The sequence below is a fragment of the Geotrypetes seraphini genome, chromosome 1 (assembly GCF_902459505.1).
Source record: "Geotrypetes seraphini chromosome 1, aGeoSer1.1, whole genome shotgun sequence".
In the NCBI taxonomy this organism is placed as follows: domain Eukaryota; kingdom Metazoa; phylum Chordata; class Amphibia; order Gymnophiona; family Dermophiidae; genus Geotrypetes; species Geotrypetes seraphini.
In genome coordinates this window covers 209,047,630-209,065,432 of record NC_047084.1, presented here as the reverse complement: position 1 = coordinate 209,065,432, position 17,803 = coordinate 209,047,630, and the positions used below count along the sequence as shown (strand labels likewise).

General features: G+C 43.5%; 1 protein-coding gene across 9 annotated transcripts in view; it reads left to right on the top strand.

The window, feature by feature from the left end:
- Positions 1-17,803, top strand: part of CRACD (capping protein inhibiting regulator of actin dynamics) — a 287,080-nt gene that overhangs the window by 137,319 nt on the left and 131,958 nt on the right. For all 9 annotated transcript variants that reach the window (XR_004539459.1, XM_033944683.1, XM_033944615.1 and 6 more), the window contains one exon: positions 4,098-4,266. Coding sequence is in view for 6 of the 9 variants with exons in the window: in XM_033944615.1 (XP_033800506.1) it covers positions 4,098-4,266 (169 nt within the window). In the remaining 3 variants the exon portion in view is untranslated. The remainder of the gene's footprint in view (positions 1-4,097; positions 4,267-17,803) is intronic.

The following is a 17,803-nucleotide window of genomic DNA, read 5'->3' as shown; positions in this document are numbered from 1 at the left end:
TATTATCTTATTTTATTAAGTACCAATTTACAGAAACAAAATTCTATGTTTTTTTGACATTGTTTTCGATCATTGATTGAGTCATATCCACATCATTCTCTTCTTGGCTGGGCTGATAACTTTCCAGCACCCCCTCGTATGCGGTTCTATTTGGCTAGTTAACTTTTCCATTTAAAGCAAGTGTCAACTCTGTCCCAGTTCTGCTCCCAGACTGTCCATACAGTAGCCAGTTTTAAATTCCTCCGGGGCCTGGTCAGCATCAGTTAACTGGAAAAGAGCCTCACTTAAATCACTTTGAATATAGAACCACTAACTTTTAAGCTCCTAAATTAAAGATGACTTTTCAGATGAAAACATAACTGAAAATAGGTCATGCATGTAGGATCATACAGAGTTTCCAAGTTTATTTCGTATTTAATATACCGGCCATTGACACAGCCATCTGAGTGGTTCACAATCTAATCAGGTACTCTAAGCATTTTAGGAGCATTCGTTTAGAAGCTCAGCTTTTTTGAAAATTAGATCCATTGGGCCCGATATTGCTGGCAGCAATCAGCGTCTTGCTGACCGCTGCCAACATTATATCTGGAAATTCAATGCCAGGCCATGTTTGGGTTCTGGCACTGAATTTCTGGGTATAAGGAGCTGGTCAAAATATAGCTGATTAAGGGGGGAATTCATCTATGTGTGCAACTGTTAAAATGGGTTATTTTACCACAAGTCATGCTATTTTAGCACTGGTTCCATTTTATCCAATGAGAGCTTGTGCTGAATTAGCACAAATTGTGGTAAAATGAAGCACACATTTCCCCCCTAAGTGCTTTATTCAGCACTTAATCAACAGAACTGCATTCAACTTTATTCAGTTATGCCAACTTCATCCCTAGAATGCCCCCAAAGTAGCTGGACTTAGCTTGGGTACTAATTGGGCATTTTCAGTGGCACTATCTAGTTAAGTGGCACTATCTATCTAGTTATCACTTATATAGCGCTGAAAAGCTTACACAGCATTGTACATTTTAACATTTAATAGACAGTCCCTGCTCAGAAGAGCTTACAATCTAATTTGGACAGACAGACATAACATATAGGGTTGGGGATGCCTTGGATTAGCAATTTCAATGGCAAGGATCCTCTCCTGGCCATTTAAATCATTTTGAATAATCGGGGCCATTATTATTATTTTTTTTTTTTTACAGTAAATGTTAGAAACCTTTGAATACAGCTGTCTCTCTCTTTTTTTTTTTTTTAAGAATGTCTATTCCTAAGTTCATGCTTGGGAGAAATGTTAGATATGGTGGTGGAGAGGGAACAGAGGGACAGATTGAAAGGGATGCAGGGGGGGAGGAATGTTGGACATAGCAATGGAGGGAGAGATGTGGCATTGTGCTGGAGAGGGGTGATAGAAGGAGAAATGGGCATGGGACTGGTGGGCAGTGGTGAAAAATGCTGCACATGATCCGGGTGATGAGAGAGAGAGAAATGTTGGATGTAGCAGTAGAGGGGGTGGGAAAGATGTACCCTGGATCTCTCTTTCTATCTTTCCCCACTCCCTTTGCAGCAAGGGAGGGAATGAGAGAAAGACAGTGAGAGAGAGGGAGACATATTGCCGATAGGGGTGGAGGAAAGAGAAAGAAAAGTTGGCTCATAGAGGGACAGAGAGAGATGTTGTTTGGGGAAGGAAATGAGGTCCAGAGGAGAGGAAGCATTCAGGAGGGAGAAAGAAAGAAGGAAGTGGAGCTTGGGTGGGGGTACTTGGTTGATATTTGTTAGACTTAGGGGTACTTGGCTTGAAGAAGCTGAGAAACACTGTCTTAGAGAGAGGAAGAGATAATGGTTATTGCAGATGGGCAGACTGGATGGGCTATTTGGCCTTTATCTGCCATCATGTTTCTATGTTTCATAACTTCTCTCTGAGCATCTGCTGAGGATCAACAGAGCATCAACTAGCTTCACTTAGGGGTGCTTTTAAAAAAGCATGCTAAACATTTTTACTTAACTTTACTTAACTTCCACATGGTAAGTGTGACAACTGTTGGAAGTTACCACACAACAAGTTTATTTACTGCATGAGAAGTGCAAATAGAGAGATGATGCCTTTTAACTCTTAATCCCCTTGTCCTAAAGCACCCACGGTAGCCTCCTTGTGACCCTGACCTAGACTTTGTCATCCTGCAGGGATAATCGAATGTTTCATGCGACTCCCTGGATGAAACTTATACGTTATGAGTTAGATGATGTAAAAACAGGTATAAGTGCCAAAACGTTATCCAAAGTAACCAGATAACTACTGCAGAGACAAAATAAAGACCCCCTCACACTGCCACAAATATCAGAATAAAAGCATATATACCTGTCTCCGGAACATCAGCACCTGCTATAGAAAAGCCTAGTAGAGCTGTACAGATGTCTCTTAAGTAGCCTGGGGGATGGGCTAGTGAACCATAGAGAGGAGGACCCAGGCCCATAAGCTACTCTAACCACTGAGCCCACCAAAAAGCCCCAAAATCCTACTCTACTGCTATATAGGTGCCACCTGCAGCCATAAGGGCTATTGGAGTTGTAGACAGGTGGGTATAGTGTGTTTGGGGGGCTCACCATATCCTATACGGGAGTTCTAGTAAGATATTTATGTGGCACTTTTTTTTGTTAAGTTCACAGTAGTACCCTGTAAGGCCCCACTGCTCTGTTGCCATATCTGGGTGGCCAGTCTATCACAAAGCTGGCCCCTCCCACGTGCAAATGGTCTTGTTTTGGGCGTTTGAGACTTAGATTAATTTATGGTCAAAAATGTGGTATAAAGATAGACATGCTGGTGGTCTGGACGATCAATGGTTTGGACATCCAGATAGATGATTTAAAAAAAAAAAAAAATACTAGATGTATTTTTTGAGAATGGACATTTTACCATTGCCAACTTTGGGCGTCTAGCGCCATTTGTCTGAATTGGACTTAGATGTTTCTTTTGATTATGCCCCTCCATGCGAAGCACCATCTACATGACTAACATTTAGGTGCGACCATTTATGGCAATGAAAACCAGGCATAGAGGCCTGCATCTACATTGTGCGCAGATTGGGCATACTCTATAACAGTGTGCCTGACTTTTAGGAACGGTTCATAGACAACCCCGCGAAAGACAAAGGCGCGCGCCAACAACTGAGCGCAAGATGGAGGTGTGCGCCGAAGAAAATTACAGTTTTTAGGGGCTCCGACGGGGGTTTTTGTTGGGGAGCCCCCCCCCAGTTTACTTAATAGAGATCGCGCCGGCATTGTGGGGAGTTTGGGGGGTTGTAACCCTCCACATTTTACTGTAAACTTAACTTTTTCCCTAAAAACAGGGAAAAAGTGAAGTTTTAAGTAAAATGTGGGGGGTTACAAACCCCCCACAACGCCCCCACAACGCGGCGCGATCTCTATTAAGTAAAGTGGGGGGTTCCTCTCCACGCCCCCCCCCCGTCGGAGCCCTAAAAACAGTAATTTTCTGCGGCGCGCACCTCCACGCTGCGCTCAATTGTCTGCGCGCGCCTTTGTCCCGGCGCGCTTTTGACCTGATACCTTTAGGAACACCCAACGACCTGCCCAAGCCCCCTTTTGAGATCCACACGGTAGAACTTACGCACGTCACTTTCTAGAATACGTTTAGAAAGTTGTTTATATAGATTCTAATTTGTGCCAATAATTGCCTGTTACTTAACAATTAGCAGTGCTGATTGGCTTGTTAATCAATTAAGTTGCACATGCAAATTGCCAATGTGTACAGATTTGTGCACGCAACTTGGTCGCAGTATATAGGATCTGGGGGTAACTAATCAGAGCATGTTAGCTGTGGCTCAAAGGAGGAGTGTTCCAAAACAACCTATCTGTGTCTGTGCATAACTGAATGAAATATAAACCTGATTCAGAATGTTTTAAAGGAACTTTTAGTGCTTTGTTGGGGGAGTCAGAGCCAGTGTAAGGGCAGTAAACATAAGTTTTGCTAAGCACAGTGTCTGCCCTTTAACCCTCTCCTTTCTTGGCAAACAGTACCTATAGGGTGATTCATTAGCATGTGTGTGCAGATAAGCTACAGTCTGTGTTTCTCTCTGAATCTTTAGAGAAGAAAAAGACGGGCAAGTTCCAACCTTTCAGAAAGCTTTTTGGGAAGAAGAAAAAGAAAGATAGCTTGTTGGCGCTGGAAGGAAGTAAGGTGAAACCAAGTCATTCCATTGGAAACCTCTCTGATGGCGTTCTTTCCTCTGACGAAGAAACCAATGATGACCTGAGGTAAAATACAGACTTTGTTTATGCTGATTATTCTTATGCAATGAGGCATGTCTCAGAGGCACGGCTACGCTTTATTTCAGCATCAAGCAGCATAAGTTTGGCACTGCAAAGTAATTTTCATTGTCAGCAGCAGAAGCATTTTTCTGTTCGCCCTCCCTTACCCCAAACACAGTCTTGGCTTAGAGAAGTTAATGATCCTGGCATGATTTGATCACATTATTGCAATGTCCCACTTTCTCTAAGATTAAACTATGGAGAATGCAGTGCTGTCGCCAGGCTAGTCCATTTTAAAGGTTATTAAATAGAAACAAAATAAAATTTAAAAAAAAACTTTAAAAGAAGAGGGTGATGATACCTATTTATTTATCAATTTTTATCAATTTTTTAATCAATTTTTTAAAATCAATTTTTACTTATCAGTTTTTATCAATTTTTTTTATAAGTATTATCTTATTTGTTTTGCTTTACTTTTATTTATTAATGATTGAGCTAGTCATTGTAACTACGGAAATGAAGGGTTTAGTGAGACCACACAAGCAAAAATGCTATGAATCAATTCATTTAGATTTATATAAAAGCACAAGTCCTGTGCAAGGTTCTGAGCCATGCAATTCTGAAGCAAGTCTCAGGGCTCCTTTTGTGAAGGTGCGTTAGGGCTTTAACGCGCGGAATAGCGCACACTACATTGCCTCGCGCGCTAGACCTTAATGCCAGCATTGAGCTGGCGTTAGTTCTAGAAGCGTAGCACGCAGTAATTTCCTGCGTGCGCTAAAAACACTAGCGCACCTTAGTAAAAGGAGCCCTCAAATTCATTTAATTGGTTGAGCTGGTTGAAGACTGGTTACTTGGCATCTTGATACAGTGGTACCTCGGTTTACGAGTGCACCGGTTTGCGAGTGTTTTGCAAGACGAGCAAAACATTTGCAAAATCGGTGCCTCAGAAACCGAGTGTGGCTCGATTTATGAACGCCCCCCCCCCCACGATCCAGCATCCTCCCCCCCGCGATCCGGCACCCTCCCCCCACGATCCGGCACTTCCCCGACGCAATCTGGCACCCCCCCCGCTGCGTTTGGGCACCCCCTCCCGCCACGATCGGGCACCACCCCACCGCGATTGGGCACCACCCCCCCTGCCGCGGCATGTCCTGTGATTGGTGCCGGTGTCCGAAGATCATCCTCCTCTTCTGCTGGGCCTTGAGCATCTGCGGTGCTGGATCGCATCGGGGGGGGGGTGGTGCTGGATCACGTCGGGGGGGGTGCCGGATCGCAGGGGGAGGGGGGTTGCCGGATCGCAGAGGGGGCCTTCAGGGGGAGCAATGCCGTTTCTCGTGGGGGGGAACGTATCAAAGCGAGTTTCCATTATTTCCTATGGGGAAACTCACTTTGATAAACGAGCATTTTGGATTACGAGCATGCTTCTGGAATGGATTATGCTCATAATCCAAGGTACCACTGTAATAATAATAATAACTTTATTTTTCTATACCGCCATAGTCAAGCGACTTCTAGGCGGTTCACATTGAAAGAAGGCTGGACAGTCAACGAATAACAGGAAGCATAAAATAGAAAAGTTACATACTAATTGGAGTTCCATGGGTAAAGAATACATGAAAACTGGAGTTACCTGAGAGACTGAATTAGCGTTTACAGCGGGGACTATCATAGTGAGAGAGGGTCGTCTGTTTAGTCAATGAATTTGAGGGCTTTTAACTATACAAAGTGACTCTGGTAAAAAAAAGCAGCAGCACTAGAATGTAAAACTCAGCTTGATTCCTTTAGGAGCAGACATTGGACACTGACAGCCACATGATGCACATTCCAAGAACGGTTCCTCCAAGACATAATACATTTTTATTAGATAGTGACTAGCAATGTGGATTTGTCTTAAGTCACACAACAGCCTCATCTGGATGGCAATCACTTACCCCTGAGAGCTCCATTTAATTCTTAAACAAAGATAAGTTAAAAACCAAAATAAATGGCATATGGAGGACTTTTAGATAGAATTAGGGATTTGCATCATAGGTGCACATTATTTTTAAAAATGCCATTTCTCAAAACGTGCTAAGGGATGCAAACTAGGAGCAGATAAAGGTATAAAGCTGGAGCATTATTAGTCCAGAAATAGCCATGCATAGGCCAGAATAGAGGTTAGAGGTTGCTTCTGTACTTAACATTTGACATTCGCACCACTGTACTCCACAACAATTAACCCAAATAGCACCATTAAATAAATAAATAAATAATGATCAAACTCAAGTATTGCCAATAATTTGGCCGCTGCTTTATTTAACTTCAACAAGTCTTAATAACAATGTTCAACAATTTATCATCCTTCTTCCTAGATGACCACTTCTCCCCCCCAACTCTCCTTTTTCCCCATCAGCTAGTCGGTCACAACCTAGCTGCTCAACCACCATTTCCAGTAATCATTTTCACTATCACGTATCCCATTTGCGAGACCTGTGTTGTCGCCAGGCCTCACAATTATCTGTGGCAGTGCCACACACAGAATAAGAACCTTAGAATACTACTTACACCCCTCACCCAACTAGTGGCCGCCTGGCAGAACCTCCATTTTACTGCAGTGCTGTGACCGCCCCCCCCTACCCAAAAGAAAACCTCCTTAAACTGAACCAAAATTAAAATTCCCACCCCTCAAAACCAAATACTGGGTTGGATGGGAGGGCAACTTAAAACTGTCCAAAACTCCCTCCAATACCCTGCAACCCATTTCTCCCTCCATCTCCTACCCTCCCGTTATCTCACTAAAATTCACCTCACAGTCTTCTATGCAACTCCCGTCCAAATTAATCAATCGGTGTCATTTTCCTACACCCAATCCCAGACAGCTTTTCCTTCCATACAAAACCCCCCACAACACCATTCTCCAATTGCAATCCTTCCACCACCCACTCACCCCTTTAGCCAATTAACCAAACCATATACCCCCCGTCCTGTCGCCCCCCACTTTCCCTTCAACTTATTTTGTCATACAGAGGCTCAGTCAATGTTATCAGCCCACTGATTAATTCAGTGGGCTTCCCGAATAATTATTTTGGTATAGTGCATACCTTTTTTCAGTAGTATCTCAAGAAAAAAATTAATGAGGATAGTGGGGTTTCTGGAATCTCATGCATTGCAGGACCTGAAGCAGCATTGTTTACTTAGGCCCGGATACTATAAATGGTGCCTAACTTCTAGGTGCCGTTGGGAGCAATTGTTAATCGTCTGCTAGGTGCCGTTTATAGCATCATACCTAGCGGCGCTTAAATGAGTGCACCTAAGTAAAACCATGCCCAGAATCCATCCCTAAGCACACCTGCTTTCTGGTAGGTACCTCAAAGTGGTAGGCACCTACTGAGTTAGGCAGCACCTACCAGCTAATTACAATTTTTAAAAATTGTTTTTTAATGGTGCTTTCAACTAACGGCGCCACTCAAGCTAATTAAGAAAATTAAGTTAGGCACCATTTACAGAATCTGGGCCTAAATGTTTACATTAATTTCTTTGACTGGGTTGCCAGAGTTGGTTTGGGGGAGAGCACTAGATGTAGTGTAGTTAAGATTTTAGCAAAGTCTGTGACAGAGTTTTGCATAGGTGACATAAATAGAATGCCCTCGGTATGGACTATGAAACTGACTGACTGAGTGAGGAACTGGTTGAGTGGAGGGCAACAGAGAGTAGTGGTAAATGGAGCTGATTTGAAGGACAGAGATATCACCAGTGGTGTGCTGCAAGGACTGGTTCTCGATTCTGTCCTTTTAAACATTTTTGGAAGTGATAGTGTGGTAGAGCTGCCTTTGTGCTGATGATATCAAGCCTGCAATAGGGAAGAAAGCCCTAATGGTGTGAATAACATGCAGAGGAATCTAGTGACCCGTTATAATCTCAGTCAATACTCTGGCATTGGTAAACCATTCATAATACCACAACTATATCTCTCAATGCCACTCTTTCTTCCAAAATTTCTATGTGGATCGGGATGGTGCAGAATAAGTTGTGAAGGGGGGACCTTTTCTTGAAGCAGCCTGTCGGCGAAACATGTCGGATATGACAGGTCCCTTTTCCGATGAGATAAGATCATCAAGAAAAAGAATATAATAAGATAAGTTTTAACCAGTTTTTATAACGGTTAAGTTATTGATATTAAGCACTTTAAGCACTTTAATAAGTTTGAGATATAATGAAGCACTTTAAAAAAACCAAAAAATTGTGAAACATATTGAGTAGGGGCTAGTGAAGAAGCCATAACCAGTGAGAAGAATTTTGGCAACCAAGCAAACACAAAAAATTGTGTGGTGACCAAATGGCATGTCTGAAGCCCTGTTAGTTTGACTAAAGCAATTTATTAAGAGAGAGTGGCATTGAGAGATATAGTTGTGGTATTATGAGAGGAATCTAGTGAAGCATGGAGAATGGTCTAGAATTTGGCAGCTAAAATTTAATACTAAAAAATTAAGGGTTATTTTGACTGAAAAAAAAAAAAAAAAGAGAGAGAGCAGCCTCAACACCCTGAGGTTGTGGGTTCAAACCCACGCTGCTCCTTGTGACCCTGGACAAGTCACTTAATCCCCCCCATTGTCCCAAGTACATTAGATAGATTGTGAGCCTGCCAGGACACACAGGGAAAAATGCTTGAGTACCTGAATAAATTCATGTAAACCGTTCTGAGCTCCCTAGGGAGGACGGCATAGAAAATTGAATAAATAAATAAATTATACTGGTGAAGTATTTTTAGGAGAAGAGGAACTTGGTGGTGATGCTATGTAATGATCTTAAGGTGGCCAAATAGGTAAGAGAAGGTGACAGGAAAGATATTGGGTACCTGGAGAGAAGGGTAATAGTACTTCTAAATACATCTCTGATGAGATCTCATTTATAGCACTATATACAGTTCTGGAGATCTCACCTTTAAAAAGATATAAATACATAAGATGGAGTAGTTCCAAAGGTCAGCTACTGATATGGTGAGTGGTCTTGGTCATAAAGCATATGGGGACAGACTTAAAGATCTCAATATGTGTACTTTTGAAGTAAGGCAGAAGAGGGGAGATATGACAGAGTCATTTAAATGCATGAAAAGAAGCTCTGGAATGAGGGAGCATTAGATTAAGGTGAAAAGGGATAGACGGAGGAGTAATCTAAGGAATACTTTTCAGAAAGGGTGGTAGGTATAAAGACAGCCTCTGAATTAATAAAAAGCATGAGACCGGCGCATAGGATCTCTAAGGGAGAGGAAGAGACAGTAGATGGAGTGGAGGTCACACTAGATAGGCTGTATAGTCTTTATCTGCTGTCATTTTCTCTGTTTCTCTGTAACTCTTTCACTGTTGGAATGAGTACAGTGTTTATCATTATTATTTTATTTTTATATAGCAGCACTATACATCATTACAAGGAAATATTGAATGATTAACACAAGGCTGGGGTAGGGCTCCCTTTTCCAAAGGTTTATAATTTAAGTGGAAAAGGAAAGGGACAAACATACACACACACTCACAAGGTATCTAGAAAGGCTGGCGCAGGAATGGAGATATAGTGGATCACGGGGAGGGGGGGGGGGCAGTAGATTTTAAAGAATTATGGAATTTATATCTAAAGAGGAAAATTTTCATGTGAGACTGGAAGATGGAGCAAAGAAGCCTAGAATATTTCAAGGGGAAGTGACTTCCTTAAGTTGATGATGGTGTTAACCCTTTCAGGACCAAGGGACATATTTGTCCCATAACTTTAAAATCCTATCAATTTTGATTGGGATAGTCTACAGTTCTAAATTTGATATGTACGGATTCCATATGATACTGCCTTTATGTAAACAAACTGGTTCCGACATTCATTCATTAGCGTCGTTGCCAGATTGACGAGAAGATTCACTTGCCACACTGTCCATAAGCCAGAAGTTGGATTTTTTAAATAAAAATAATGATATTTCAGAAAAAAAATCAATTTTTTGGCATCTGCAAGCCCTTTTTACCATAAAAATGTCATCAAAACCACAAAAATTGGCCTACGATCCTTATGGTCCTGAAAGGGTTAAGGACTTTTGAGGAGCACTGGCATGCGTGAAGGTTCCCTGATGAAACATATGTGAAACATGGTCCATGTCAGGACCTGTGCACAGTGGCTCTGAGTAGAGAATGACACAGGGACAAATTTGTCCCCATCCCCGCAGGAACTCATTTCCCCATCCCGTCACAGTGAGTTTTGTCATTATCCCTGTCCCTGCCCCATTCCTGTAAGTTCTGCCTTAACCGCACAAGCCTTGAACCCTTATGATTTTGAGGTTTGTGCAGATGGGGACGGAGCTTGTAGGAATGGGGCAGGGACAAGAAAACAACTCCCTGGGACCAGATAGGAAAATGGTCACAAATGCATGGAATAGTCACAAATGCGTGGAATAATATCCAGGAAGAAGTGATGGAGACAGAGACTGTGTCTGAATTCAAGAAAGCATGGGACAGGCACATGGGATCTCTTAAAGAGAGGAGGAGATAGTGGATGCTGTAGATGGGCAGATTGGATGGGCCATTTGACTTTTATCTGCCGTCATGTTTCTATATTTCTGTTAACTGAAATCTGGTATAAACCTTTGCACCTAAATTAGGTGCGGATCCTCCAAATTCTGTAATAGCCCCAGGTACGTTAGATAGATTGTGAGCCCACCGGGACAGAGAGGGAAAATGCTTGAGTACCTGATTGTAAAAACCGCTTACTTAATCTTGATAGGCGGAATATAAAAAATCCTAATAAACTTGAAACTTAATAAACTTAATAATAGTGTGCACATCTTTAGTGAACACCCCTGACCCGTCTATGCCCCTCCCATGGCCATGCCCCCTTTCAGCTGCATGCTGAAACATTTGTGCTTTTCGTTCTAGAATACCACCAAGCAAGTTTGTGTAAATTAAACTTGGTGTTAATTAACATCAACAATTAACTGTCAACGCCCAATTGTTGGCCCTAATTGGCTCATTGTTGTATTAAATTGTTACACAAATTGGGTACCTGCCTAAATTTGCATGTGTAATTTTAAATGCCATTTATAGAATTTGAGGGATAATGTGCCCAAAATATGAAAGCTGAAGTGAACTGACCTGGCAACTTTGCTCTCAATTTATATATGCTAATTTAGTATCATCATTAAGGCCCGGATTCTCTAACCAGTGCCGTTTTCAGCGGCCGCTGATTGCATGTCAATCATGCGATGGCGCCGGTTAGAGAATCGCACCTCTGGCAAAGGTAGGTACCAGAAGTGTAGGCCAGGGTTTTCAAGGCCTACATTTCTGGCGCCTACCTTTGATGTGAATCGCACCTCCGTAAGTGCTTTATGGCACCTAATGCCTCTTTTGACGTTAGGCACCGTAAAGTGCCTCCAGAGACACGATTCCAGCGCTGATTATTTAGGTGCAGTAGATGCCTTGAAAATCAGTTTATAACGTCGTTTAAACAGCGTTTTTCACTGAGCTTGATCACCTACCGTCGCCTAAAAACCAATTCCATATAGAGAACCCGGGCCTAGTTGTTTTCCTAAATTACATTTTCAAGTTTCAAGTTTTATTTTATTTGATATACCCCTTATAAAGCCTAAGGCCCTCTTTTACAAAGGTGCACTAAGCATTTTAGCGCGTGTTTAGCGCGCGCTAAATCAACATGTGCACTAACCACTAAGCGTCCATAGGATAACATGCACACATTAGCGTTTAGCGCGCAATATTTATCGTGCACTAAAAAGCATAGCGCTCCTTTGTAAAAGAGGGGATAAATGGTTTCCATATGAATCATATACAGTCTAAAAATAAAACAGAAAAAAATAACTAAATAAGGGGAACTTACAGCACATTGTATTTTAAAACAACTTCAAAGGACAGACAGACATGAAACATGACAAAGAGGGGAAAACAGGGTATGGATACATATTAAAATAAAAAGGAAGGGAAGAGGAGCAAACCAAAAGGGAATGTGGCAGAGGATAGGGAGAAATGGAAATGGGGAAGAGAGAAGACAAGCAATGAAAAGAAGATTTATTATTTGAATAGGTTCAGGTGAAGATGTTCTAATTTAGGTTGCAAAGGCATCGTTAAAAAGAAAGGCTTTGAGACCCGATTTAAATTTTGGATGATCTAATTCAGCGCTTCCCAAATTGTAAGTCATGTCCCTAAATGGGGGGTCACAAAACCTAATTTTGAGGTCATGATCTGGATAAGCCCTCCATAACGATGTCATAGCTTCGTTCCCCCACACTTTCTGTGACTGTGCAAATGGAGTCACAGCCACAAAAAGTCTGATAAACGCTGGCCTACAAAGGATGAATCGGTGAGCGTTAAAAAAGAACTAGCGAATTGATGCGCAGTAAGAATCCCTGTTTTTGCAGTTGGAATGACAAGAGACTTCTCTGATTCTTTTTTTTTTTTTTAATTCTTTATTGATTTTTAATCAAAAACAGTGTCATACAAATGAAATAACAAAAGATATTCCACATATTACACTATTATCTATACAGATAACATAAATATCATTCAATAATTTCATTTTCCTGCATATAATAATATCATAATATATCCTAATATACAGTACAAATAAAAAATAAAGTTACCCAAATATCACTATCAATATTTATTCCCCTCCCTCCAACCCCCCACCCCCCTGGATGTGTAAAGATAAATAAATCAAAGAAAAGAAGAGATATGATGAAAATACATTATTATGTTTTTAAAAATTTAGTCAATGGGCTCCAAATTTTATTAAATACCTCACTAAAACCCCTACATTCTGCGTTAATTCGTTCGTATCTGTATGTAGTACTCCTGATGAAGCTTACAATAAGTAAAACGGCAGAGTTCCCGTCGGGTTAAGATAAGTACCTTTTTGAAAAAAATCTCATCATGTATATTTAGTGCAGCTTTAAGAGTTAATTATGAACCAATGATGATGTTCATACCCCAGGAAAAACACCAGAAAAATACGGGTGTTTGAGGTTCATTACTCTTTAAAAATATGATGTAGATAAGTCTACTTCACATCTTGACTCGGAGTTGGGTTTGTTGAATAAAGGGACAATATTCTGACTGGCGGGGAGTCACGAGCGGTGTGCCACAGGGATCGGTGCTGGGGCCGTTACTCTTCAACATATTTATCAATGACCTGGAAAAGGAGGCAAAGTGCGAGGTTATAAAATTTGCAGACGATACCAAACTGTGCGGCAGAGTTAGATCCATGGAGGAGTGTGAGGACCTGCAAAGGGACCTGGACAAGCTGGAAGACTGGGCAAACAAATGGCAAATGCGCTTTAACGTGGAAAAATGCAAGGTCATGCATATAGGGAAAAGGAACCCGTTGTTCAACTACACATTGGGGGGGGCATTGCTGGGAGACAGCAGTCTAGAGAGAGACTTGGGTGTGCTGGTAGATGCATCACTGAAGCCATCTGCGCAGTGCGCAGCAGCCTCGAAAAAAGCCAACAGGATGCTGGGCATCATAAAGAGGGGCATAACAACCAGGACGCGGGAAGTCATCATGCCATTGTATCGAGCGATGGTGCGTCCACATCTGGAATACTGCGTTCAATATTGGTCGCCGTACCTCAAGAAGGACATGGCAGTACTTGAGAGAGTCCAAAGGAGAGCAACGAAACTGGTAAGAGGGCTGGAACACTGCCCATACGCCGAAAGGTTGGAAAGGCTGGGGCTCTTCTCTCTGGAAAAAAGGAGGCTCAGGGGAGATATGATAGAGACCTTCAAGATCATGAGGGGCATAGAGAGGGTGGATAGGGACAGATTCTTCAGACTGAGGGGGACAACAGGTACGAGGGGGCATTCGGAGAAACTGAAGGGAGATAGGTTCAAAACAAATGCAAGGAAGTTTTTTTTCACCCAAAGGGTCGTGGACACTTGGAATGCGCTACCGGAGGAAGTGATCAGGCAGAGTACGGTACAGGGATTCAAACAGGGATTGGACGGATTCCTGAGGGATAAAGGGATCGTGGGATACTGAGGGAGGTGCTGGGATGTAACACAGGTATAGAAAGCAAACCAGGTAATAAGTATAGAAACCCAACCAGGTAGTGCATGTGCAAGACCAGAGGGTTAGGACTTCGATGGGAAGATAGGACTCAATGGGAAACCAAGGTGGCAAGGGGGCCCCTTCTGGTGATTCAGACAGGTCGTGACCTGTTTGGGCTGCCGCGGGAGCGGACTGCTGGGCAGGATGGACCTATGGTCTGACCCGGCGGAGGCACTGCTTATGTTCTTATGTTCTTATGTAAGCCACACATTTTGCAGAATCCAAAAACAAAAAACTTGCTATGGAGACATGGATCAGAGTCGTCATCCTCTGAATGTGAGTGCAGTGCACTAATCACAGCACACACCAGTTCTCTCCACTGCATTGATAGGAAATGAGAAAAGTGCTGTCACCTGATATCTCGGAGCTGTGTCTGACGATAAAATACTAGCTGTCCTGCCTTAATGTCAAACATAAAAATGGAAGAACTGGGAACAATAAACCAAGCTTGCTCAGTACAGAATGTAAGCAGCATGAATCAATTACATTCTTTTATAATATATACTCCTGGAGAGCTATGACGTATGGGATTGCGAAGGGAATTCTTTGAGTTGTTGTCAGTTGTAAATAATTTTAGTGTGTGCCTATGAATCTTTTACCACTGGATTGATTTTCTAATAATACTTTACCATCTTCATCAGATTTGGGGGACGAGAAAAAAACGAAGTTTATCTGGCTTATGATCAACAAATTGAAACTAACTCCAAGAAAACAATGGTCCCCTGTTCCTCTTCCTTTGTTAACCACTGTTCCCTCTAAGATGAGCAAGAATCCTCCACCTATAGCCCTGCCCCGGAGGGGGGGGTCAAGGGGGGAGGGATGCAGTTTCATCATTACATCTACTATAATAAAACCCTAAGCGCGCATGCACACTCTTACCTGCGTGTTCCATGATCCGTATGTCTGTGGCTGGCAAGAGTGCACATGCGCGCTTCAACTCCCCCCTTCACTCACTGTAAGGAAGGAAGGCAGTTCGTTGTCATCGACACCCCCCACACCACACCCAAACCCCCGTTGAGCCATCTCATCCGCCCCTCCCACCGTGAAACGACCACAAACCTTCGTATGTTTCCTTCTCCCCCCCCCGGCACTACTATCCCATGCAGCCGACCCCATTGACCCTCCCATCCACCACTCCCACTGCGAGACGATCTACAAACCTCCCGGCACCAGCATCGTCCCCAGCACTTTAAACACGCTGCTTCGCAGCCTTCTACTGACGATTTCCTCTGTCGCATCCCTGATGACATCATCAGAGACAGAGATGCGGCAGAGGAAATCAGCAGTAGAAGGCCGCGAAGCAGCATGTTTAAAGTGCTGGGGATGCTGCTGGTGCCGGGAGGTTTGTAGATCGTCTCGCGGTGGGAGTGGAGGATGGGAGGGTCAATGGGGTCGGCTGCACGGGGTGGTAGTGGCGGGAGGGGGAGGGCTGCTTACTAATTCTACAGCACAGGGTGGATGGGAGGAACGGAGGGAAAGAAAAATGCCGGCTTCTACTGTACAGGGAGAATGGGGGGAAGCAGAAATTGAAAGATGCTGCTCAATGGCTCTACTGCATGGAGGGATTGGAGGCAGGCAGGCAGACAGTCTGGCTTTGGGGGTGGGGATGGGTCAAAGTCTGGAAGGCAGTGAGCGGGACAAAGGAAGGAGGCACTGGGGGCACTAAGGACATAGGAAGGGGCACTGAGGGCACTAAGGACATAGGAGGCACTGAGGGCACTAAGGACATGGGAAGGAGACACTGGGGGTACTATGGACACAGGACGGAGGCACTGGGGGCACTAAGGACATAGGAAAGGGCACTAAGGACATAAAAGGCACTGAGGGCACTAAGAATATAGGAAGGGGCACTAAGGACATAGGAAGGAGGCACTGAGGACACCAAGGACATAGGATGGGACACTAAGGACATAGGAAGGCGACACTGGGGGGCACTAAGGACATAGGAAGGAGGCACTGAGGGCACTAAGGACATACTCTCCCTGTATTTAATTCTCTCCAAAATCTATAAATCCAATTACTAATATGTCTATTTACTCTCCACTATGTATGTTCATTGTAGACCGTTCTGAGCTACTGGGAGGACGGGATAGAAATCCAAATAAATAAAATAAAATAAATAAATAAATAGGATGGGACACTATGGACATAGGAAGGGGGCCAGGGAGAGACAGGCCTGCATGGCGCAACAGAGAAATAAAGGCAGGGGGCCAGGGAGACAAAGACAGAAAGAAAAATAGATACACAGGGGGCCAGGGAGAGACACAGACAGAAAGAATGAAAGACAGACAGCGTCCAAGGAGAGAGAGACAAAGAAAAAAAACCCAGACAGGCAGACAGACATCTACTCTAGCACCCGTTAATGTAACGGGCTTAAACACTAGTTTTAAATAATGAGGCATAGGCAAACTTTGCAGGACTCCAGGGAGCCTGTCTGTCCCGACTCATTCTCTTGCCTCCCGACTCTCTCAGGGCAAGCTGGAAGCAATCGCCGTTGGCTCCGCCCCTTTTAAGGTGGAGCTCCAAGTTCCAATGTCAAAGGGGTAGGCAGAGCTGCCTCTCGCAGCTGCCCCTCACTCTCCTCCGCCTCTGTCCCCTCCTCTCTACTCCTCCTTCATTCTCTCCTGCCTCCCGATTCTCTCTCTTGCCTCCCGACTCACTGCTGCTGCTTGCCCGGCTCTCAGAGCAAGCTGGAAGCTTTCAACAAGATTCCTCATGAACGACTACTTCGAAAAATTGCAAGCCATCAAATCGAGGGTGAAATACTCATGTAGATTAAAAATTGGCTGGCAGATAGGAAACAGAGAGTGGGATTAAATGGACAATACTCGGACTGGAAAAGCGTCACCAGTGGAATGCTGCAGGGTTCGGTGCTTGGACCCATGCTCTTCAACATATTTATAAACAATCTGGAAATTGGTACGACGAGTGAGGTGATTAAATTTGTGATCGATACAAAGTTATTCAGAGTAGTGAAGATTTAGGAGGATTGTGAACATCTGCAATGTGACATAAACACACTCGAGAAATGGGCCGCGACATGGCAGATGAGGTTCAACATGGATAAATGTAGGGTGATGCATGTCGGTTACAAAAATCTTATACACGAATACAGGATGTCCGGGGCAGTACTTGGAGAGACCCCCCAGGAAAGAGACTTGGGAGTACTGGTCAACAAGTCGATGAAGCCATCCGCACAATGCGCGGCTGTGGCGAAAAGGGCAAACAGAATGCTAGGAATGATTAAGAAGGGAATCACAAACAGATCAGAGAAGGTTATCATGCCACTGTACCGGGCCATGATACGCCCTCACCTAGAATACTGCGTCCAGCACTGGGCACTGTACATGAAGAAGGACACGGTACTACTCGAAAGGGTCCAGAGAAGAGCGACTAAAATGGTAAAGGGGCTGGAGGAGTTGCTGTAAAGTGAGAGATTAGAGAAACTGAGCCTCTTCTCCCTTGAAAAGAGGGG